At 36.2% G+C, this 24875-nt stretch overlaps 2 protein-coding genes across 7 annotated transcripts in view; one reads left to right on the top strand and one right to left on the bottom strand.

Annotated features, from left to right (window-relative positions):
- The window catches only part of LOC149772025 (uncharacterized), a 62924-nt gene that overhangs the window by 26499 nt on the left and 11550 nt on the right, over positions 1 to 24875 (bottom strand). The gene's annotated exons all lie outside the window — the stretch shown is intronic.
- On the top strand, positions 103 to 19759 carry LOC149772026 (uncharacterized). 6 transcript variants are annotated; one of them, XM_089947990.1, is made up of 8 exons: positions 103 to 682; positions 1197 to 1318; positions 6722 to 6836; positions 17114 to 17203; positions 18055 to 18251; positions 18751 to 18894; positions 19090 to 19196; positions 19649 to 19759. In XM_089947990.1, coding segments are annotated over exons 2-5 (225 nt in total). In that variant the 5' UTR covers positions 103 to 682; positions 1197 to 1299; the 3' UTR covers positions 18056 to 18251; positions 18751 to 18894; positions 19090 to 19196; positions 19649 to 19759. The 6 variants fall into 6 exon arrangements, with proteins under 6 accessions (XP_089804116.1, XP_089804114.1, XP_089804113.1 ...); XM_089947988.1 differs by having other exon boundaries at positions 104 to 682; positions 17087 to 17203; XM_089947987.1 differs by having other exon boundaries at positions 120 to 682.

Genomic DNA, 24875 nt, shown 5'->3' with positions numbered 1-24875 from the left:
AGTGCCGTGCCGAATCCACGGGCTAAAATGCTTTATTATCATTTTTTTTTTTATTTATAGCATCAATCACAAATTGAAATATATACAGTATTAGTGTTGGAAAAGAAAGTTTTCTTTTTGTTATATTTTTTTTTTCTCACCCTAGCGAAACACTTTCTGCAAATGACCTTAATAAAGAAAAATAATAAATTAACCTAAACCACTTTGAATGTCGACCGTATCTTTTATTTACACGGCATCATGCGCGGAAGAAAATACCAACTGAACCGGGATTTCAGACAGCAGATGAATTGAAGTTGATTCATTGAACATCATTAGAAATTGTACAATCAAACAGATGCAACAATGAAAAGTGGAACTATGAAAAATCGAGAATGTTAGATTTGCGAAGGATTTATTCCGAATCATTGTCTGCTAATAGAGAATTCATGTCAGTTGCTGTGTCGGCGATGCCCACACAGCGCGCCGTCCAAATGTGAAGTTGCGTTTTGCTGACAGACATAACACTGTGCCATAATTTATCTGATGGCATGTAAAGAAGCTGCTTAAATTATAGTATTTAAAAGTTTCTTCATTTTGTAAGAGCTCAAGAAATTAATTCTGGTTTGAAAGACAAGATGACGGTAAAACTCAGAAGACGTAGCTGTACAGTGCCGTTGGTGTTGGAGACATCATAATAAAGGTAACTGCGTTAACTTCGCTTTTTGTTTGGTAGTTTGTTGGATATTATCTTTTGCTGATCTTCTTTGAGCTTGGAGTAAATTTTACATTCTGAACATTTTTATTTGCACTTATCTGCTTAATATGTATTGCTGGGATATCATATAGAATATGAAGTCAGTATAATGGTACTATATTTTACATATTTGAATGATAAAAGACTGGTAAATGATATAATGATAAACTACAAAATGAATAATTTGCCCATTATCCCAAATATGTTAATTAAAACAAACATTGAATGTAAATTCAGATATAATGAGCAGTTGTAAGAAGTAAGAAATAACATTTTATCCATTGAACCTGTTATGTGTTATCATCATCAGTTTTAAAATAAACACATGGAGACAAGTTTGCTTAAATTCTAAAATTAACACACACACACACACACACACACACACACATATGGTATTTTAATCTAATACAGAAATGGTGACATTGATATATGCAGACCAATAGTTTTTTTTCTTCTACAGATATAAATTAAAAAGCCTAATTCTGAGAGTTTCACCTACAACATTCATGATGGGAAAGGGCCACTAATTAAGAGCTGACATATGTGGAAGAAAAATACCATCCATGTTGAAAAGGGCTAGAGGTAATGTGAGAAAACATAATTTATCAATCTTATTTAACATTATTGTTGATATTTTATCTCAACTGGTCAAAAGGCTAAGTGGGTTTATGTAATGGTCCTGAGTGTGTTATTTATTTCACATCCCCTTCTGTCTTTCAACAGTAAGAAATTAGCTACTTTGGAGTCCATAGTTCTGATCAATTTGTTTATATAAAACTTGGTTTTGGGCTTAAATCAACATCTTGGATAAATCTAATAATGAGCAAAATCCAAGTATATACATGTGATCATGTATAAGATTAGTTGAGTTTTTTAACCAGCCTAAAAGCCATACTTCCACAATATAGGCTAAAATCATTAAGTTGTCCTTGAAGTTTGATGAGTGTTAACCATTAATAATAATAAGGTGATCTTTCATCTGAGTATGTTACCACCGCATGCAATATTTATACATGTAGTGCAGTTTTTACTAAACTTAGAATACATGCTTATATAAATGAGATCTAGATTGAAGAAGTGAAGATGCATACAAATACATGAGGTTATAACCACTACTGCTGATTCAAGTTTGATCATGCTTGGCCATTGGGCTTATATAGTCAAGTTTCACAATGATGCTTATTATGAGTGTGATAAAGGTATGGTAGTGAAGTGACCTTGCATCTGATTGGCAGAGTTTCTTATGATTTGCACAACAGTGTTTATGATCCAATTTAGATCTGACTTGTTTAATTATTTGCTTGTATGTCTGAGGCTATAAGCAAAATCTATGCATATAATGTGGTGGTTCTACATCTCACTAGCCATTCTTGCTACTGCTCTTAAAACTATTTCTCATTAATTTTATCAGACTTGGTGAATAGATTTATCTCATCAAGATATAGCAAAAGAGCAATTTTGTAAAAAAAAATATTCATTCATATTAAACTCAAATTCTGCATCTGATTGGTTGACCTTGCAAATACTATAAGGGCTCTATTTCTGACAAAAAGATTATTTTGATCTAATGTAGCAGAAATGCTTATATGATCAAAACATTGAACATATTTGATGACAAATAAGAAATAGTTTTTCATGCAAATTTGATAAACATTGATAAATCGGTTCATATCATTAAAAGCTTGGAAGAGTTTGATTACATGCGAGACCATCACATATTAATCATTCTTTATTTAGAGAATTATTTTTGTCAGGATTTAGTAAAATATGTAAAATCAATATGGACTGGTTTTGTTATGTACAGCAACACTAGTTGTTTACTGAGTACTGAGGGAATTGGAGTAAGGCAAGGGTACATTGCAGTAGGTAACCTGGTTGACTTGATAACAGGATTTTAACACAAACATTTTTATCAGGAGTCTAGCATACTAACCATTGATTCACTGCAGATCCTGCCCCCATTAGTTACCTTTTAATACATAAAGCATTTGGGTTTTTTATGTCACAAATCCCATAGGGATTAAAATTAACATCATAGGTCTCACTGGATAGTTTCGTATTTTGACATCCCTCTAATTTTTAAGGTAGAAGGCATGAACCTAATTATCACAAGCCTAGCATTTATAAATTTACACATAAGCTAAATCTATAATGTGGTTCAGATTTACTTTGAGTTAGGCATGGAAATAGGTTGGCTTGTTGGTGACTGCCTGTCACAGTTAGATGAGCATTGGAGATCATATGCGTAACTTAGTCTGCAAATGAGCTGCCGACTTTTATTTGTGTCTGCTACAGAGGTAAATATAAAAAAATCTTGATGGTAGAGGGGTGATGAAAAGTATGCTAATTTGTTATGGTACTAGTGAACTTTATTCATGCATAAGGCACATACTGATTCTTTTAGTTGCCTTGTCACAGAAAAATATTGAAAATAGCTATTTCTAGTAAAAAATGAATGTAAAATGTACCTGCATCCTTTGACCCTACCAGAACCAAACTAAAAGCTCAAATTTGTGCAGCTGCTTTTGCTCATCACAAACATAACTGGGAGTATAACTGCTAACCCTACCCTCTAGCACACATTTAAGATCTTTAGAGTTTTTAAATACAGCCTTCTAATTATACAAGTTTCATTACATTGGTCAATAATTAGTCACATTTGATGACACTTGTAACTAATCAAACCACAGCAACTGAGAGCAGACTAAGCACTGATATTTATATGGTGTAGTGGCAATATACAGTCTGTCTGCCGCAACACATGAAACAAACTGGACAAATCTGAAAGCCTTGAATTTGACTTTATTTATCTGTATGGTAGAACAGAACCTGAGTTGAAAAGCTTTTAAAGAAAGACCTTGATATCAAACCTAATAATAACTGCAGGAGTTATATTATGGATAATTAGCCATTCTCTCAGTTTCAAACTGGGCATTCCATCCCATGGGGTTCTAAATGTAAACCAAGTGTAACTGATATCCTAATGAACTGTAAAGACCATAGCAGCACAACAGCAGGGGACCAGATATGTCCAGATCCAGAAATCATAGACCAGTTTCAAACTGATGATGAACCACATAAAAATTACACATCTGCTAGAACTTATGTTATGAAGATAACTTAAATTGCATTATTATTAATCCTCCTCCTCACATTCATCATAATTGAGATGCATCATATATGTTTTATTGTAAAATAGTTTATGCAACATAATTCAGTGAAGACCTTTGCTGCCAATTTACCAGTGAACCATTTGTTTCAATGAACATATTTTATGTTGTAACAAGGAGCATCATTTAAACATTATGATACACTTATCATACCTGTATATGAAATCTTAATACTAACACTTATACTTGCAATACTACTACTAATAAAAACACCTGCATTGATTATTTGATTATGTTCAATTGGACTTGTATCTAAATGATCACCAGCTGTATGAAAAGACATATTTTAATATATAGATATTGGATGGAATACTAGTTACCACAATTGAATAGTCATATGATAAATGATATATTATTTTAAACAATTTATATTTGCAGTGAAACATACTTTTACATTATTTTCACTTAAATTTCATTTATAGAGCAGTATACTCTGCATTCATTAAATTACTGAAATGGTTAATAATACAACAACAAATACTGCAACTTCCAGAATCACAAAAATCAAAAGATATAAGGTGGCGCTATACAGTTTCGCATTTTGCATAGGGTTAGGAATTTAAAGAAAAAGAATGTCCTCGGCTTTCCTCACTGGTTATACTGGCTATTTAAAAAAGACCTTGTATATCTTAGGTATAATGCAAAGAACCTTTAATTCCCTTTATTTTGGTGTATGATTGATGGGTGTACTATGGGTTATAGAGTATACAGCTTGGCCTTACTTCAAATGTGCACCTTTCAAAAAAGTGCTAGCTCTACTTGGTCATTTTCACTTCCTGAACTTCAGAGGTCATTTGTATAAAAAAGAACCGATAACTTTTTTTACATTTTATATATTTGGTAATTCATTCATTGCACTTTCAGAAGCTGGTATTGTCTAGTCTGGCAAAATTCATTTTCCCTATTTTAATAGCTGCTATGTATAGTGTACTTTAGACTAATTCAGTCTGATTTTTTAACACAAGGGAGCAGTCATTTTAGTTAGCAGTGTGCTTAAATCATGTAAAATTTCCAAAAGTACAATATCCAAAAGAAATATCATCCACATTACATTAATGTAGCATAGAGGTATGCAAACATTCTCTCCACTGTGCATGTTTTAAATGCGAACTACTTCACCTTACATACGTCACTCTCTCAAAAGTACATATTATCTGGTGAGCGCCACCATAAAGAAGATGTAGGTATTATTTTTTATGATTTAATTATGTTTATATGGCTGAAACATTTAAGTCGCAAGCATCAAAACAATCCTTATGAATAATTCTCCTGCTTTTTTCCCCACAGAACAGTATTTATGAGTGTCAGAGTCTCTAACAAGTCCAGCCTCCCCCCCCATGATAAAAGTGAGCTATTTTAAGAATGCACATTACATTTTGTAAACATAGCAACCAATGTTATGCTGAATGACAGGAACATGAAACTAGCCAGAATTATTTCTGAGATATCAACAATGAATTTTACAATTAGAAAAGGGAGGTAACTCATCAGCTTCATAAAGGTCAAAGGTCAAAATGTAAAATATTTGCCTATTGTTTAATATGGAAGAAGCGAATTCACTTTCTCTTCATTTATTTTTTTATTTCATTGCAGATAAATGAAAAGAAACATTTTCAACATATATTTCTGTCACTTATTGCAACAGTTTTAAATTTAAGTTGACTCTATTCCTATATTCTAAGTCTTCTAATTTCCCCATAATTAAGGTCACTACTCACACAAACATACCTCATGGCAAATTACGTAAGCAAGAGAAAAATGATCATAATTAGCTTATTTTCATGCTTAAATGCAATATGAATGTACCATTTTATTCAGAACATCATGCATAATTATATGAAAATAAAAAAAAAAAATTGCAAACATTTTTTTATTTTCTTTAAGGTGGCGCTATACAGTTTCGCATTTTGCATAGGGTTAGGAATTTAAAGAAAAAGAATGTCCTCGGCTTTCCTCACTGGTTATACTGGCTATTTAAAAAAGACCTTGTATATCTTAGGTATAATGCAAAGAACCTTTAATTCCCTTTATTCTGGTGTATGATTGATGGGTGTACTATGGGTTATAGAGTATACAGCTTGGCCTTACTTCAAATGTGCACCTTTCAAAAAAGTGCTAGCTCTACTTGGTCATTTTCACTTCCTGAACTTCAGAGGTCATTTGTATAAAAAAGAGCCGATAACTTTTTTTACATTTTATATATTTGGTAATTCATTCATTGCACTTTCAGAAGCTGGTATTGTCTAGTCTGGCAAAATTCATTTTCCCTATTTTAATAGCTGCTATGTATAGTGTACTTTAGACTAATTCAGACTGATTTTTTAACACAAGGGAGCAGTCATTTTAGTTAGCAGTGTGCTTAAATCATGTAAAATTTCCAAAAGTACAATATCCAAAAGAAATATCATCCACATTACATTAATGTAGCATAGAGGTATGCAAACATTCTCTCCACTGTGCATGTTTTAAATGCGAACTACTTCACCTTACATACGTCACTCTCTCAAAAGTACATATTATCTGGTGAGCGCCACCTAAACAGAAACTTCCCTACATGTAACAGTTGTCACTTAATAGACAGAACTATGAAGATTTAGAATAGGATGTTAACAAATTAGGTATTCAAGTTAAAAAGAAAAAAATACCAAGTAAGCTTACTACCAAAAAATCAATAACAGTGAATTTTAGTACATTCCCAGGAAACAGAATATATGATTTTTCTTAACTTGATCTGATACATCTTAAATCTATAGAAAATGATTCATATTGTATGACTAAAATATTATGTAAACAAAAATTCCATCACTTTTTTCAGATGCAACATGCATACCCCAACCCATCCTTCTTGATCATAAAGTATACCAGCATTCCACTATAAGATGGGGAGCTGTAGTGGCTCAGTGGTTAGCTTTCTGGACCTGTGAAATAAGGTAGGTTCAAATTCTACCATCAGACCAACCTGGGTTAGCTACCATGGTGTGTCCTTGGGCAAGGCACTATACTTAAAGTGCCTTGGCACTAAATAACTTACTTGTGTTGGTTTACCATAAAAGGCCAAACCAAACACAAAAAAACAACAACTTTAAAATATGAGTTTTGTCAATACTAAGTAAATGAAAATCATACTGAAGAAATGTTTTTGTTAATACAGTTTAATGGATCTAAAAAATCTCTTTCTTCTGCAGGAGTTTAAAATGTTAAATGAAAAAGGTCATGGTACACATTGCTTTGTTCGTACACATCAGGCTCCGTAACCCATATCCAACTAAAAATTTTAGTAGAGTCTGAATAAAACATATTTTAATCTGGATGATAATATTCTTTCTCCATTCATATATTACACCACCAAGATTGATCCAAATAAGATTACATTTTACTATAACACTGAGGATGAGTATGACTCTTAACAACTGACAAATGTGGAGAGAATGGAGTTAAACTGAACTTTGATTTCTTTTCAACCATAGCACAAGATGATCATTTATTATGAAAAAACCTGAATAAAGTTGGAGTTCATAACCATGACAGTCTTGATACAATATAAATTCAATATATTATTGTTGTCTTGAGGTATAGTTCTGTATATTACAATCTCACACAAGATCAGGGTATATTTTAGTACCATACAGTTAATTCGGGATTGTATTAATACCTATTCTGGTGAATGAACATTAAATAAGATTTACTATTTTGGAACCAGTTGCAATAAAGTTTACTAAACAAGAGAAAATATGACTTTACTATAATATCTAAAATGTAAAATCTGCAAACAGAATACTTGCTTGACTTTACACTTCAACTATATCATAATATTTATTTGAAATGAATTTATACAAATGGCATTAAATTGGGTTTCAGGCTGGTAATGACAATGGTAGTAGTGAATAGGGACGGTCTAGGGACTAGGGAACTTCCATGTTAAAAAGGGTATATCCACTCTGGGGACTATGTAATTTAACATGGGAGAAAAAAAAATATCCATTCTAGGGACAAGGGGAATTTAACATGGGAGAAAGAAAAAAAACTATTCACTCTAAGGACAAGGGAAATTGAACATGGGGAATAAATCGTGGGACTGTTTTGGGACTAAGGGAAATGGAACAGGGTCGGGACCCTATTTTAATAAGGTCCCGACCTGATGGGTCTATGAAAATGGAACAGGCGAAAATTGAAACAGGGAGGGGTCTCTATTTTTTTATTATTTTTTTAAACAAAAAAATAAAAAAAGGGGTAGGCAATTGAAAGTCAAGATCTTTTCGAGAGATAGGAATGGCCCTGAAAAGGGCCTTTGGTTTTATGTTAATATACCCTTAACATAAAGGGCATCTGTGACATCTTCTTCTTGACCTTAGGCTGCGCCTGACTGCAGGACCATAGATTAAGACTCTTTTGAGGCATCCTTGATGCTCCATATAAGATTCTTCGCATCCACAGGCTGGTGTCTGTCCTGTGGATAACTGTCCAGTTGGATCGGACATACATTGATATGTCTGTCCGGAACATCATCGAAGACACAAGCGTTGAAGATTGTACGTCGGTCCACATGTTGGGGTGCTGAGTAACAGGTGAAGGAATGCAGTGAACTGTACTTATTTATAGGGGGAGGAAGGATTGAAACGGATTGAGTTTGTTGACCAATCCAAACACGCGTTACAAAATTCAGTCAGCCCACGTCCAATCCGAAGAGAGCAGTCTGTGACGTCACATAGTCTATATAGATTCGCTAGCGCCTGTGCGCAGTCAATCTAAGCGACAGTTTTTCAACATGACGGAAACTCAGAAAACGATCAGTTTGGGTGCACTGATGGTGGAGACTACCCAAGGGAACCCAGACTTACTTTCAGAAGAGGTGAATTGGGATTTTGTGGATTTTTTTACCTTGCAAGAATTTGTTCCTGAACCTTCGTCACCTTCTCCTTCATTACCGCACATGGAAAATTTTAGACAGAGACAGAAAGAAGAATTGGAGAAATTTATACAACAGCAAAAGGAAGCGGAACAAGCTTTTCTCCTACAGCAACAGCAGCAAGAAGAAGAGGTAAGAAAAAAACAAGAAGAAGAAGAAGCAGCAGCAAAGAAACAAGGGTGTCAAAATCAAACGGTCACGGTACTGTTAGACATTTTAGCGGAGTTAAGAAGTCTGAAACAAATGTATCAGACTTCTTTATTACGGCCGAAGAGAATACGACCTTCCCAAGCTAAACACTCCAACCCTGTGACTACGCCTACTGCACCACCCTTAGTGATTTCAACGAAATCATCATCAACAGTACGCAGTCCAGAAGTAGGCCTTGGCCATGGCAAAGGCTTAAGACAGTTAAAGTTGATTGTTTAAACTCACCCCTTACACCAAAAAAGGCCCTTTTCAGGGCCATCCACGTCTCTCGAAAAGGGATAGACTTTCAATTGCCAATAACTAAAAAAAAACATTTTACCCAATAGTACCTGTCTGTGTATGAGTGTGCGTGAGTGTAGGTTCTTATTTTAAAATCAAAACCCAAAGACACTTACCTTTTATAATTAATTTATTCTTTTATAAATATTTACAATTCACAATTCACAACAGAGCACTTTAAAAAGTTCATAGACTTATTCTGTCTCATTGTTCACTCTCTGTTTTTTTAATTTCTTCACCGTCATAGTCTTTTCCTCCTCTTCCTCCTCACTTTCTTCCCTTCTTTTCTTCTCCTGTTTCTTTTTCTTCACCTGTCTGTTTTCTTCCTCTTCTTCTTCCTCTTCCTCTGAAGAATCCCTCTCTTCTTCTGACTCCTCTTGTTTCTTTTTTGGGCAGTCTGGTGACCAATGTCCTTTCTCTTGACAATAATAACAGGTATCTTGACTTTTGTCTCTTCTAACCCCTTTTTTTTCTTTTTTGACGGTCTGGACACTCTGAAGACCAATGCCCTTTCTTCTGACAGATATAGCAAGTATCTTGACTTTTATCTTGAAAGGAAGGAGAGTAGTCCCTCGGCTGGTCTGAAGAGAATTTTCTAATGACCCCTCGCAAAGCTCTGATGAAACGTTCGATCTTGGTAGTCTCTTCCATCGTTGTGCTCAGTTTGAGAGTGAAATGAATAGTGAAAGGACAAGACACATACCCTTTATATACACTGGTCTGCTATGACTATAAATTAGTCCATGGTGTTTAAACTTTAGTCATTTGACTATTTGCTATCGAGATGAAATGATCCAATTCATTTGAGAAGAAAGAAGAAAGTAAGAGGCAGAAACGTGATCTATCGCCTCGTACCAGGGCTGAAGTCTTGGCACAAATTCATGCCAGTGATTTTGAAGAGGACATGAGTGAACCAGAATCCAAACCCTCTAAACAAAGTTTACCACCCTTAGTCAACCCTGAAAAGTACTATGACATTCGAGAGACGGAAAAGCGTCCCTCTAGAAAATTTAGAATCTACGGCTTACAAATACACAGTGAAGCTTAAAGATTTCAAGTCTGAAGTACTGTTAGAGAAAGCAGAAGGGTTCATCACCGACATGTGGGATTCTTTGCTCACCACACTCAAGCGACAATGTCAGCCCAAAGAAGATGATCGCTTGAGACTTTCCATACAACATGACGGCTTGAAATCCCCTGTTTGGATCGAGTTTAGCAGCCCTGCAGAATTGACCACTTCCAAAGTCATGGACAAGATTCAACACGTGCAACAATCTAATGACCAGTTTGACATCACCGATGGAAAAGCCACACTGGACATGACCCACGTCTCTCCTCCTCAAGGGACCGGACAATGCAGAAAGACCTTATTGGTCAACAACCTTCGCATTACCAAAACAAGTCTTGTCCAAATTAATAATTTTCAAGACCACATGTGTTTAGCCCGAGCCATCGTGGTGGGATGAACTTATGCCGACAAGAACACATGGTAGAATGGAAAAGAGCCTGGGAGAACATTCGAAAATCGAACCGAGCCAAACAACGAAATGAAGCAGAACTTCTGTTACAACAAGCATGCCTGTCCAAAGACAAATCCTGTGGCATTCCTGAGATGCAAAAATTGCAAGATGCCCTAGCTCCACGATACACCTTGAAAGTGCACCCTCAAGAAGTGCGCGGGTCTCTGTTGTTTCGAGGGAAAGACTTTAAGGATGGAAAATACATTCACCTCTATCATCACGATGACCATTTCGATACCATTACCACTATCACTGGATTCCTGGGATACAAATATTACTGTGAGAAATGTGACTTATGATGGTTATAATAATCGAGAGCAACACAAACATTGTGGATCGAAATGCTCAGGATGTTTGGCCTCTCAACCCTGTCTGAGCGAAGGGCAAGAACCAGTGCATTGTCCTGCTTGTCTGCGCACATTTGTCAGCCCTGCCTGTTACCAACAACATCTGAAGATGCAAGGTTCACAGAAGAAATGTACTTGTCAACTCCTGAGATTGTGCCCAATGTGTGGACAAGGTCTATGTATCAACAGTACCAAGGCACACGTATGTTCAGGAAAGAAAAAATGTCACATTTGTCACTGCATCGTGGACTTGGAACACCAATGCTACATGCAAAAATACCAATCCCAACCAGAGAAAGAGGACGGTCACAAGAAGAAGAAAGGCAATTTCATCTTTTTCGATTTCGAATGCATGCAAGAGACCGGTATTCACATTCCTAATTTCTGCGTGGCTCATCGAGCGTGCGAGAAGTGATTCAAGAACCTATCTTGAGTTATTGCCCTCACTGCAGTAAGATTCCTGGAGGGCGTGAAAAAATCTTTCAAGGACCGAAACACTAGCCGATTTCACACAATGGGTCTTAGACCCCATCGACAAGACGTGGAGCCAAGAGGACATCGAACATTATTATGGAGAATGTCATCACCATGCCACGGTGATGGCTCACAATTTCTCCGGATACGATGGACAGTTTCTTTTGAGATGTTATACGGAACGTGGCATCGAGCGTCCTAAAATCACTTTGAACGGAGCCAAAATCATTTTCATGCAAGTGGGACAAGTGCAGTTTAAAGATTCGATGAGCTACTTAGCCATGCCTTTGAGTCGAATGCCTAAAATGTTTGGAATGACAGAAATGGCTAAAGGGTACTTTCCACACTTTTTCAATACAGAAGCCAATCAACACGCCGTTCTACCCCATTTGCCTCAGGCTCACTATTACGACCCTGACAACATGCGTAACGAGAAACTTTCTACGCTTGGTACCAGGCTCACGCCTCCGACCCTTTCGACTTTCAGGAAGAAATGCTAAAGTATCGTCGTTCCGACGTGGACATTTTACGGCGATGCTTTGGAAAATTTCGAGAACTGTTCATGGAACACGGAGGGGTTGATCATTTAAAAGAGGCTTGCACCATTGCCAAAGCGTGTTCCTTAGTCTACCGACAACGATTCATGCTTGAAAACACTGTGGCTGTCATCAGTCCTCAAACAACCAACTATGTCAAACGTCAATACTCGGTCAAAGCCCCATGCTGGTTGCATTACTTGTACGACAAGGAAGACAAATGGATTCAGCATGCCCGCAACGGACAGGGCGAAAAGATCATCGGAATGCATTCGGTCGATGGCTGGGACTTAGAAAACCCCAAGATCATGTACGAGTTTAATGGTTGCTTATTTCACGGATGTCCCGTCTGTTACCCTGACCGCGGCACTAAAAATCAGTTCTTACAAGGAACCATGGAAGACTTGTACCAGGCCATTTGTCAGCGACGCCTAAAGTTGGAACAGGAAGGATACCAAGTGGTGGAAATGTGGGAACACAAATACAATCACCGTTTGAACACCGATCCCGAGTTTAAACGTCTCATGGAAAGTTACCAGTTCATAGACCCCCTGAACCCAAGTGATAGTTTGTACGGAGGAAGGACCAATGCCACCTGTTTGCTGTACCAAGCTGACGAAGAGAAAGGAGAAGAAATCAAATACTTGGACGTGTGTTCACTGTATCCCTACGTGTGCAAATATTGTTGCTTTCCTGCAGGGCACCCACAATTGTTCACCGAACACATCGACCTAAAAAACATTCGACAATACGAAGGCTTGATCAAGTGCAAAGTTTTGCCTCCCACGAACCTATACCATCCCGTCTTACCTCGCCATTGCCAAGGCAAACTTATGTTTCCTTTGTGCCGTACTTGTGCTGAAACGTGCAACCAAGATCAACCTTGTCATCACACCCAGGAAGAACGGGCCTTGACGGGGACATGGGTCAGCGTAGAATTGTTCAAAGCTCTGAACATGGGATACCAACTGTTAGAAGTGTACGAAATTTGCCACTTTCCCAAGACACAATAATTCCACAAGGGTGACCCCACGCAGAAAGGCATTTTCGCAGACTACGTGGATGCCTTTTTGAAACTGAGCAAGAAGCCAGTGGCTATCTGTCCTGGTGTCACACTCCCGAAGACCAAAAGACATTCAGAGAGAAATTCTGGACACAAGAAGGCATTACTTTAGATCACATTGAGAAAAACGAAGGCAGGCGATTGTTTGCCAAAGTGATGTTAAATTGCTTGTGGGGTAAAATGGCACAATGACCGTGTTTACCCAAGACGGAGTATTTGACCGAACCTTCCCGCTACTTTCAGATGATTCACGACAAAGCCAAATTCATGAAACACGTGGACGTCGTTCGTGAGGATTTGATCTTGGTCAATTACGAAGAAGATCTGAACTTTGTAGAAGATGACCCCTTTGGAAATGTCATCATTGCAGCTTACATGACAGCTCATGCTCGCTTAAAATTGTACGAAGCTTTAGAACTGTTAGGGGAACGTGTCTTGTACTTTGACATGGACAGTTGCATTTATATCGATCACCCGAGTCAACAGCACCCTGACATCGAAGGAGACCGTTTAGGAGCCTGGACAGACAAGCACCCCGATGACAAGATTCTAAGTTTCGTCAGTGGCGGTCCCAAAAATTACAGCTACGAATACTGGGACAAACAAGGAGAAGTGCACACGAAGTGTAAAGTGAAAGGACTTACTCTGAATTATCGTACCAGTCGAGTGGTCAACTTTGGCGTATTGAAAGAAGCCTTGCAGTCTAGAGAAAGTGACCACCTATCAACCCAACAAGATTGTACGTTTACCCACACACCACATCGTCAGTCGACCCTTGGAAAAAGTCTATCAAATCGTGTAGCAGAAGCGAGTGCGGCTTCCCACCCACTTTACTTTGCCGTATGGACATGTCGGTATAAAACATTGGTTGTAAGAGGATAGCCACCCACCAGAAGGATGACTTCGCCACAGCAAGAATCGAGTGAGAAATCCAGTGAGAACTCCAAGTTCAAACCCTACCATTTTCCAGTCTTCTTACCTGACTATTGTGATTGTGCCCGTCGATTGGACACGTTTCAAAAATGGCCTACGGATAGGGAAGGATTACCTTCTTCGTATGTTTTAGCTAGAACAGGATTTGTCTACTTCGGACCTGAGTCAGGATTGGGATACGAAGTACAGTGTTTCGCTTGCGGACTGAAGTTACGAATGGATCTATGTATCTACAAAGATTCAGCTATTCTGGAACATACTCGATGGTCTCCGCACTGCCCTTACCTTTCAATGGCCTTTCCACCCATTAAACTATGGTACAATTATGACGGTACCTTAGAGACGGTACCTTCCAAAACTAGACGTAAACACATTGCATCCTATTTCATTGTTGTTTCTTTTCCACATAATAGCTTATTTTTTATAAAATGTTAAACTTTACTAATCTTTTTTCAAGATCACTTTAGTTTGCAAAAATATATCTTGTCATTTATTGGCATTCTACATTGAATTTTGTAAACTAGCTATAAACCTGACCTAATTACTCAACTTAACTGCTGACAGAAACAGTCTACAGTAAATGTATTTCATTTCTATAGCTCGATGGATAAACATTACATCTTTTAAAGCTGTGCACAGAATAGGCCGACATATCACGAGTCAGGAAAACATGGGGGTGGTATCCCCTGTGTCCAAAATTAATATCATTTTGAATAGAATATTCTAGTGACAATTGCCTCTTTTCAAATGGTAAGCATTGCTTTTTTTTATTTTCGTCAATCTGTCAAATTCGGCATGCATTTTGCTTTAATATTTGAGATGGAAACCTTAGGTGCATAGAAATGTCAGACAGCATTGTACATCATGGATGGTGTCCAACATACTTTTATGATCATAAAACAAAATCCCATTTTTTAGTTATGGCCACTGATTTAAAAAATATTCATCCAAGCTAAATATAATAATAATAATAATGAGGACTTTGTATAGCGCCTAATCTTTAGAAGCTCTAAGCGCTTTGCAACATTAGACAACATAAAAACATACACAATGATATGATTACAAAAACAAACACCATGAAATTAGAAAACATAAAAAACATGCTGAGAATATTTAAGGTAGTTAACATTATTAAGTCATTAAGTTTGTTTTTGTAGTCAGAATAAGTAGTTTTGAGAGCACTCTTGAATGGGATCACTGCATCTTTGTGTCTAAGTTCAGTGGGCAATTCATTCCATGTTGCTGGGCCCTGGTATGCAAAAGAATGCTGTCCATGTGACTTTGTTTTCATAGTGAGAATAATGAGTATATGATTGTCGGAAGAGGAGTGTAAGTATCTTGCTTGTGTGTACACATAGGTGAGGTCGGATAGGTATGTTGGACTAGAGTCTGTCAGTGAAACGTAGCACAGAGAACTAATGTTGTGTTTGATTCTGGATCGAATGGATAGCCAGTGTTGGGTACAGAGCAGCGGGGAGGTGTACTCTGATTGTGGTACTCTAAGTATGATCCAAGCAGCTATGTTTTGAACTTTTTGAAGTCTCTGCAGTAGATATTAAGATGAACCAGACAGAATTGAGTTACCATAGTCCAGTCTTGAAAGTAGTAATGAACACACAAGTGTTTTAGTGGCATCAACTGAAAGATATCTGAGAATGGAGCTGATGAGTCTCAGCTCAAGATATGCAGCCTTGCATATGTTCGTGACATGTTGGTGCAATGTGAGAGTACTGTCCAGAGTAACACATAGGTTTTGTACTGATTGTGTGAATTTAATGTTGGTGTTGCTGATATTTATTGTGTGAGGTAAAGGATGTGAATGAGAAAGTCTTTGTGTTGTAATCAGAATGGCCTCAGTTTTATCATCATTCATCTGCAGCTTGTTACAAGTCATCCATGATTTCACATCAGAAATGCACATCTCTGCACCTTGGATGGCAGCATCAACTTCAGTTGGGTGGCTAGATTTGTATATTTGGGTGTCATCAGTGTACAATTGGTGAGACACTGGATGATGATCTATGACACTTGAGAGCAGCTGAGTGTATAGAGTGTAGAGAACAGGTCCAAGAACAGACCCCTGTGCAACACCACAACATAGATCAACTGGGCTGGAGTGTAATCTATTTGCAGACACAATTTGTGTCCTGTGGCAAGGGCGATATGCAGATTGTACATTGCTAAAAAGACTGTTTGAATTCAGACAAGATGCAAGCTGGGATTGAACAACCTTTTGTAAGATTTTTTATATGAATTGGAGATTAGAAACCGGGCAGTAGTTCTTTAAATCCTTATGGTGTAGTGTTAGTTTCTTCAGCAGAGGTTTTACAATGGGAGTTTTGAAAAATGATGGAAATTATGCTGATGAGAGAGAGGTATTAATAACATCAGTTAGTGAAGGCAATACTGGATCTAAGCACTCAAGCAGCAGTAATGTTGGAATTGGATCAAGTTCACATGACTTTGGTGCACTCTAGGATGATTATTTAAAGATGAAAATCTCAAGTGGAAACCTTTCTGGTCAGCCATCTCATCCAAAACCTCCTGAAATGGAGAGTATTTTGCAGACTCCAAGATTTCCTCTTATCCTGCTGGTATGTTCTATTTAGTTTATCTGGTCTCTTTTTATTTTTTATCAATTGCTTTTATACCATGCCACAATTGGAAATTCTTTATCAAAAGTATGTATAAATTTCATCATTTTTCTGTCTGTTTAACAAGATGTGTTTAAGAGTACTTACTTACTCATGATGCTGTATATATGAGATTAGATGTTTTGTTAAAAAAGAATGCATTTTGTGATATATTGTATCACTGCTTTATATACAGTGGTCATTGCAACCAGTATGCATTTTGTTTACATGCCAAAAAATCCAGTCTGATTTCTTTGTTTCTTTTTTACTGCAATTAAGGAGTAGTGATAATCTTTATACTCTTAGCTGCATCCAGAAGGTCAACACCATCACCATCCCCATCCACTCTGGAGTGGAGAATATAAAGATTTCTCTCTGCCAGTTCCTCTGCAAGTAGTAAGTATTGAGGATGGAAAAAAATGTACATTATAGAATAATGAAACAAATACTACAGGTGTTGACTTTTATATAATCTCTTATTTCATTTACAGCTCTCTAAATACGAGTAGGTCAATTATACACTGTATTTATGAATTTAATTCTCATCTAAGGTAGTAGAACTGTTTTATGTTTGACAAAATGTTGGGTAATTTGTGGCCATACACTAAAAACACATTTTGTAGCATTTAAAAATGCTTATGTTCAGTGCACGTAAAACTCGTTGGTTTGTTGTCACTTCAGTTGATAATAGTCTTGTCATCTTGTAGACATTTTGAATGTTAGTGTTCAATGCTAAGGTCATATACATTGATTCAACATCAAAATTTGTTTGCGAAATGGAAGATTATGACATGAAAGTACAAGCTCTTGTAGCTTAGATACTGTTATTTCAGAACATTGTGAGATGTTAATTAATTAAATTATAGGTCATAAAACATACTGTTCAAGACTTATTTGTGCAAATAAACAATGAATTGTTTTTCATTGATGTGTCGACTGTTCATCATTCCATTGGTTTTTTTATTTTTCTTTCTGATGTATACCATTGTCTTGTGTAAGTCAGACGCCTAAACCATCTACATTGAATGCAGACTTTACAGACACCAGCAGTGAAACAACATATCCAGGGAATAAAAAAATAAAGGATTATAGGGAAAAGTTTTCATATAAACTGTACAAAAACCATGTATTTCATTTCATAAATATATTTCATTGTTAAACCCATGTTCACTGTACAGATCTTTTTAAGGAGTTTATAATAATGATCTTGATCTTTCAAAACTAATTTCATCACAAATCTGTTACAGATTTCCAGTTCAATGTACTTATGAAACTGGACACAAATATTGAGAATTTGTTGGAGCAGCTGGCCCTCCAAGTTCATACACAAGGCCCAGACACAGAATATAGAGAAGAAATTCTTGCAATGCCATGTGATTCAGTGGAGGAACTAGAGGGCCTTTGCCAGAGGTTGGAGGAGAATCCCAAACTCTCCAAGAAGATGGTAAATTGGGGCTTTATTTTCTGTTTAAAAAATTGTTATAACCTTTATTTGCTGTTGTGAACCTCAGTATGCATTATGCAAGTTCTGCAGTGCCTGTATAATTATTTTTGGGGGTGGGGTGAACATGTAGTGGTCAGCTGTTTTGTCTTACGGATGTAGGCCAAAACATGTTTAGAGATGAACATGTAACAGGTATTTTACTACATATACACTATTACATATTATGTGGCTACTTTAATTCAATCCTTGAGTGAATGTCATTTATGAAGTTAATAGATTCACGGTGGTTAATTTGGTTTATAATTGCTATTAGTACATTGTGTTGCATAGTTAATGTTATCAAATTTTTTTCAAGTTAGAGAAATTAAATTTGCTTGCAAAACCATGGCAAAAAATAACTATATACAAGCATATTTTGTCACATCGATCATGAAATACTACTACTAATAATAATATCAAAATCAAAAAATAGTAATATTATTATTATTATTATTTTCAGATATGCTACTTGAGCTCCCATGGCAGGTTTACAATTGGGGATAGTGTCTGCAGGATGATGAAAAAGCTTAAAACAAAAAGAGTCCAAAGGGACGTAAAGGGAAAAAAGCATTTCAAGAGCTTGTGATATGTCAGGTTTTGATAAGTAAGTATGGCTTGATTTAAATTGTGTTTTTCATGTGACTTGCCAGAGATTTTTAAATGAATTGATAAAGTAACTTGAGACACATTTCAAAGTACTTGTTTTAAAAATATTCCATTGATTATTGCTGGCATTTAGAAAAATGCAATGCATCCTTTGTTGTGAAACTTATTTTAAAACATTGTATTACTCTTGCAGAAGCCTGCTTGAAAACTAATGGCAAAGCAAAGGCAAATGGAATGGAAGAGACCGTATCAGAGACCCTCAAATATGCACCCAACCAACGCAGAATGATAAAAAACAAGGTAATCCAAATGACTCTTATTTCATCAATATTGGATTCAGTTTCGTCTTTTAAAGCATAGTATTTGCAAAGCGGATGCATTTCTAAACTGATAACAAAATCAGCTTATCCTATTGCCCAGGACTATCAGAGCTAGAGTCCAGCTAACTACAATATGCATATATCTTGTCTGATCGGACAAGTGCCTCCATTTGGAATTTTTATTCACATGAAATATTTGGATGAAATAAATTCATCTTTGTGCAAATTGATTGCACCATCCACTTGCCAGAAATGACAAGTAAGTGCAAAGTTATCTTGTATCATGGCTTAACGATAGTAAGGGAAGCACAAGTGCAGTGAAGAAAATTTCATACATTTTTATAATGCTGATTAACATGACTTCTGCATATGTAACTAGTGCTGAGATGATATGACTTTATTTAAGCATTACAATTTTGTTTTAATTTGCAGGTGCCTGAGCAGAAGAAGTAATAGATAAACTTTACAGTGGAGTTGGAGACTGATTCTGATTCATAATCTTAATTAAATCTAGAAAATAAACATTAAAGTCATATTAAAATATCTGTTGTATTGTTTCCTTCTTTCATTTTTCTCTTAAAAACAAATGTCTGAACCTTTAGTCTGTAAATTCAGTGGATTCCTTATCAGCCCATCTACTTTTACTTTACACCATGCTACTTTTAAAAAAAAATGAATTATACCTGCCACATTTAAATCTAATGGAAGGCCCTGCTGTAAAGCCTGTTAGTAAAACTACCCAACAAGAGGATTTCATACATTTGCAACTCCTAGATGGATGGTAATGTTTTCATTTTTGTAATGTAGATTTGGACATTCTTGCCACCAGTATGGAATATGTGTTTCAGAAACACAAGCAGCTTTCATCAGATTTGCATATAGGTTTTATATGTTGTGAGTATGTTGTAGGAAGTTTTTTTAAATAACATCATATGAGATGATGCCAGTGGAAATGGCAGAAAAGTGTCTGTATTGTTCACCAACTACACCTTGTTCTTACAAAATGTGGCTGTTACACATTCCCATGATGATGTCACTGACAGCCATCAGTGAGGAATGCCCCAACAAGCATAATACAAATTGCTTCCATTGTAATTGTTACAATTCCATTCTGACCACTCCGGTGTCCTAGTGGTTAGAGCGTCCGCCTCAGAAGCGGGAGGTCATGGGTTCAAACCCCAGCCAAGTCATACCAAAGACTTACAAAAATGGTATTAACAGCTACCTCGCTAGACGCTCAGCATTAAGAGGTTAGTGTTAGGACTGATTGGCCTGGTGTCAGGATAATGTGACTGGGTGCAACATCATACTACATGTTTGCAGCATGATGCCCCAGTGCTATACATCACTATAAACTGCCACACTGCAGACATCGTAGCAATATGACTGAAAAATTATTCAAGCTACGTTAAAAATCCAATCACACACACACAATTCCATTCTACGATCCAGAACCAACACTAATTCCGTACTACAGTTCTTGCATTTCAATCCAACTTTGCTTTTGAAATGTAGTGCCACTCAATTCATAATGAACCCATTCATTTCAAACACTCGCAAATACTTATTATTCCTGTCTACAACTGAAAAATATCTATATAAAAAAACGTGTAACTGTGTTTTATGCAAGGGCATGGAGATGCACAAAAACTTGCACCTGAAGCTTGAATAAAACCCCGACTGTGGATAAGACTTTACCCATCGATTACCCCAGCTTGGGGATAAATTCCGACCGTGGCGATTTATTATATATCCTATGACTGCTCCAGCTTGAGGGCAAAATCCAAGCACATCCCTAAAAAGATAACAAGTATAGCGGCTCTTTACCTTCTGTAAATGCCACTTGAGCTTCCTGATGCTGTTGTATCTGCCATTTGACAGAATCACGAATGTGGATATATTTCTTAATTGCCTCTAGTTGTTGAGCTAGTTTAGCTGTATGAAATTCCTTTGTGCAGACTCACTCATTATTAATATTACAACAGTGATTTAATTACACATCACCTGTCAGCACACCGATGATAAGTCAGTTATTTTATAACACACCAACAAGCTTGCCCCTTGCACCCCCCCCCTTTTTTTTTATTTGGGCACCTGTGGACATGAATCTGCAAGGCTCAAATTGTCATTTTTAATATAAGATCTCAACATTTTTAAGGCCTTAATTTTAAAGACATCCTTAAAACCCCTAAAAGGTTATCAACTGGATCACCAGCCTTCGTTTAGAGTAACAGCAAGTATATATATATATTTAGGTCTAAGGAAACACAATAAAAATGTTTGATTTAACAATGACATATTTGCCTCAGGTCTGTGATCCTGAAGTGAATATTAACTGTCCATTTATTTTCTTGGCTTTTCTTTACTAGGAAATTGATTATAGAGATTTCTGCAATGGTGAAGGCAATGTAAAAATTGGTTACTATAACATACTTTTTACACCATGTTTGAAAAAATAAATCCAATGGAAAGGTTATAGTCTGAAAATCTTCATTAAATTAAGTTAATATAGGGGAAAAAACTTTAAGAGTTCATAAATATTTTTCAGTGCTGAATAAAGATATAACATAACACTTTCTGCTGTGATTTTAATAGTTTCTGAGAGCATGAAAAATTTCTAGAACTATAATGTATAAATGTTTTCAAAAGATTATATTAATATGAGGGAAAAATCTGTTATGAAATAAACCGACAAGATCTTGTATGAATTCATGTTATCTTTAAATATGATATTTGTGTGAAAATATCTGGAAGAAAAAACAAGATGGTGCCACTCACACATACAGTTTGGTTGCCACAGTAGCCATATTAAGAAACTTTTTATCGCTACTTCTGAATGGATAATTGTGTCAGCGTGTCAACATGTGTACAAAATACTTATGTTGATGTCTAGCAGGTCCTGAATGAGAATTATGGTGCTGTACAGACATCCTATAAGGCCACCAATGTGGCCATCCTGAAAATCTTGGTATAACTACTTCTCCTGAATGAATCGTCATATCAGTGAAAGACTTCTTATGTCTAGTTGGACGTAAATGAAAATAGTGCCAATCTAACCTCCAATATGGCTGTTTTAATGGGCATCTGGAAAACCCTTCCTTGCTACTTCTCCTAGATGGCTGGTCATTTTGACATTGTGCTTTCACTAGATGACCTATTTGATGTCTGGTTGGCCGTAAATGAAACTATGCATATGGTTTTGATGTCTAGTTGGTCCTAAATGTGGTTTTTGCTGCTCATAAACTTCTAATGGTATTATAGTTGGTTCCTTAATGAAACTGCTGTACAAAATTAAAAGGCCTTCTCACTTTCTATCAAGTTGGATACAATTATCTTTACCAGCTAGGATTTCTTGATCCTCTTTTTTATACATCAACCCTTCGCATATGTAGTTAGCTAAAACAGTATTTTGAACAATTAATTGCCCTCTTGCAAATACAATCCCAATTGCATGCTTTTACCAGTGTGAGAGCTCCTTATATAAGTAGCTAAGTATTCAGTAACTGAATTTCCACATCCACATGCATCAACTCAGAATTAAAAGTTGCAAAACATATACAAATTTGAAAATCTTGAGACATGTGTCACTTTGCATGGTGGGTGTTATGATTTAAATGCAACAAGGAAATTGAATTAGGGTTAATTTCTTTAAGCTGTATTCAATCATGGGGCCCTGGATTATAGAATGGTCTAGGCATACACATCACTAATCAACTCTCTCTAGTCCAACCAATGTGTGGATATGAGAAAGCTTGCCAGTAGCGTTATGTGTGTTGATTTCTTCCAATAAATATGTTGGCTGCCATGTAAAGTCTATGATGTCCTGAAAAATGGTGTTAAGCTCCATACAAGCAAGCTAAACAATCAAAGATATAATGGAATAGTAGACACCATTTTAGCTAAATATGCCAAGAATTGATTTAGAGACTTGGTTAGTGATGATGACTTAAAATTGGCAAGGGATTAAAAAGATAAAAGAAATGACCTTTCATGGCACTGTAATATAACAAATGAGGAAAAACAAAAGTTTATTGCATTTGAACCTTTTGTTTTTTCACAGTTTCAATTTAAGTCATAAGGCCCCTTATTTTGCCTTACCAAACATATAGCAAGTTATTACCTCAAGCCCTAGCACTAATAATGCCTCACAAGTAAGCAGTCTTTTATGGAGTCTCAGGTCTGAGTATATGTCTAGCAATACTTATGTCCAGTTTGTTTATAAAATTCTTTCTCACATGGTACAGTTTTCAGAGAGACACGATAAATTCAACAAGTGTGGTAATGAAGGGACAGGCATTCTTTATTTATGCACACATCCCAAAGGGACATTGCTATGTTTGAATCAACACTGAACTGAAGAATGGAGCATCAGCTGCATCAATTAAAATATTGTGGCCCACACAAAATACTGCAAGGACTATAATCAATTTATGAGTGCAATGGGCATGAATTACTGTAGCAGACTGGAGGAAGTAATCCGAATTTATTAATATCTTGAAGCTAAATATAGTAAAGTTTTCATCTATAATCTGTGGAATCGTTTTTGCACACAGTTTGCAGGATTTGTCTTTGGGTCATCGTTTTTCTTTTTCTTCATCTTTCTAGCTTATGGTATCTTGATAAGTCTTATGGTGCCGTGCAACTGCACTTGATGATTACCACAGCCAGTGACATTGTATCAAATCTTCTGGGACCATTGATTCAATGCAAATTCCACATAACCTATCACCATCCTCATGTTTGCCATCTGACTTACTAAGTTATTTTGCCTAAATAATAATAAAAACAATCTGGTCTGATGTATTGATAGCGTTCTGAATGACCATAATATATTCTCTGTATCTACCCTAGAAAATCCTGAGTGGATCGCTGTTTGGTTTTAATAAACCAAAGTAATCCAATGAAAGGCATTTTACAGACACAAGTGTCTGTTTCCTGTATGCAGTGATTAAATGATAGTATTATGTCTTTATTTTTTTAAAACTGATGATACATATGATCACCTTCAATGTGCAATATTAGTCATGTTAATTAACGAGTGGGCAATATTTGAATTTCAAAGATAAAAGTGTATGCCATGATCACTTTAGTAGGATGATTTGTCAAGTGAGGTTATCTTTTCTGTTTGAATAAATATTGTTAACTAAACTATTTTCGCAAGTTATGACATAAGAATGATTCAAAGAAAGAAAATTCATTAAATTGAACATATAAAATGTAATACTGCAACAGAGTCTAGATGAACTATTTCTTCAGAGACACAATCCAGACTCTGTGGCAGCAAAATTATCAAATAGGATACAACTAACAGACAATCACATTTTCAGTCACAATCGTTTGACAATTATCAATGGCTTGAATTCATTGACTATGAAGGCAAAGTGATTTGCAGTTACTGCAAAAAAAGTTCCCAAACTGTCACAGATTTTAAATTCTACCAGTGGACTTGTAAGTGTAACTGACAAATTCAGGATTTCATCAAGCAAGTCTCATGATAGTATTGTACCTAATAAAGCAAAATGTAGCACAGTATATTCATGACACTTAGGCCAGCATGTACAAAATATTCCTCAAGTTACAGTTGCTAGCACTCCACTAAGAAATGTTATTTTATAATAAATAAAAATGTAATGGAAAAAAAATCGATAAAGTGATTGCA

Source organism: Sinohyriopsis cumingii, unplaced genomic scaffold (genome assembly GCF_028554795.1).
Source record: "Sinohyriopsis cumingii isolate HCF-2022 unplaced genomic scaffold, ASM2855479v2 utg001527l, whole genome shotgun sequence".
Classification (NCBI taxonomy): Eukaryota; Metazoa; Mollusca; class Bivalvia; order Unionida; family Unionidae; genus Sinohyriopsis; species Sinohyriopsis cumingii.
The sequence above is the reverse complement of the archived record's forward strand: the minus strand, read 5'-3'. Positions and strand labels throughout refer to the sequence as shown.

Coding starts and splice junctions, on each gene's coding strand:
- LOC149772026 (XM_089947987.1), top strand. CDS start 18,075: ATGAAACTGGACACAAATATTGAGAATTTGTTGGAGCAGCTGGCCCTC. Junction 18,252..18,750: donor CCAAACTCTCCAAGAAGATG/GTAAATTGGGGC, acceptor TATTATTTTCAG/ATATGCTACTTGAGCTCCCA.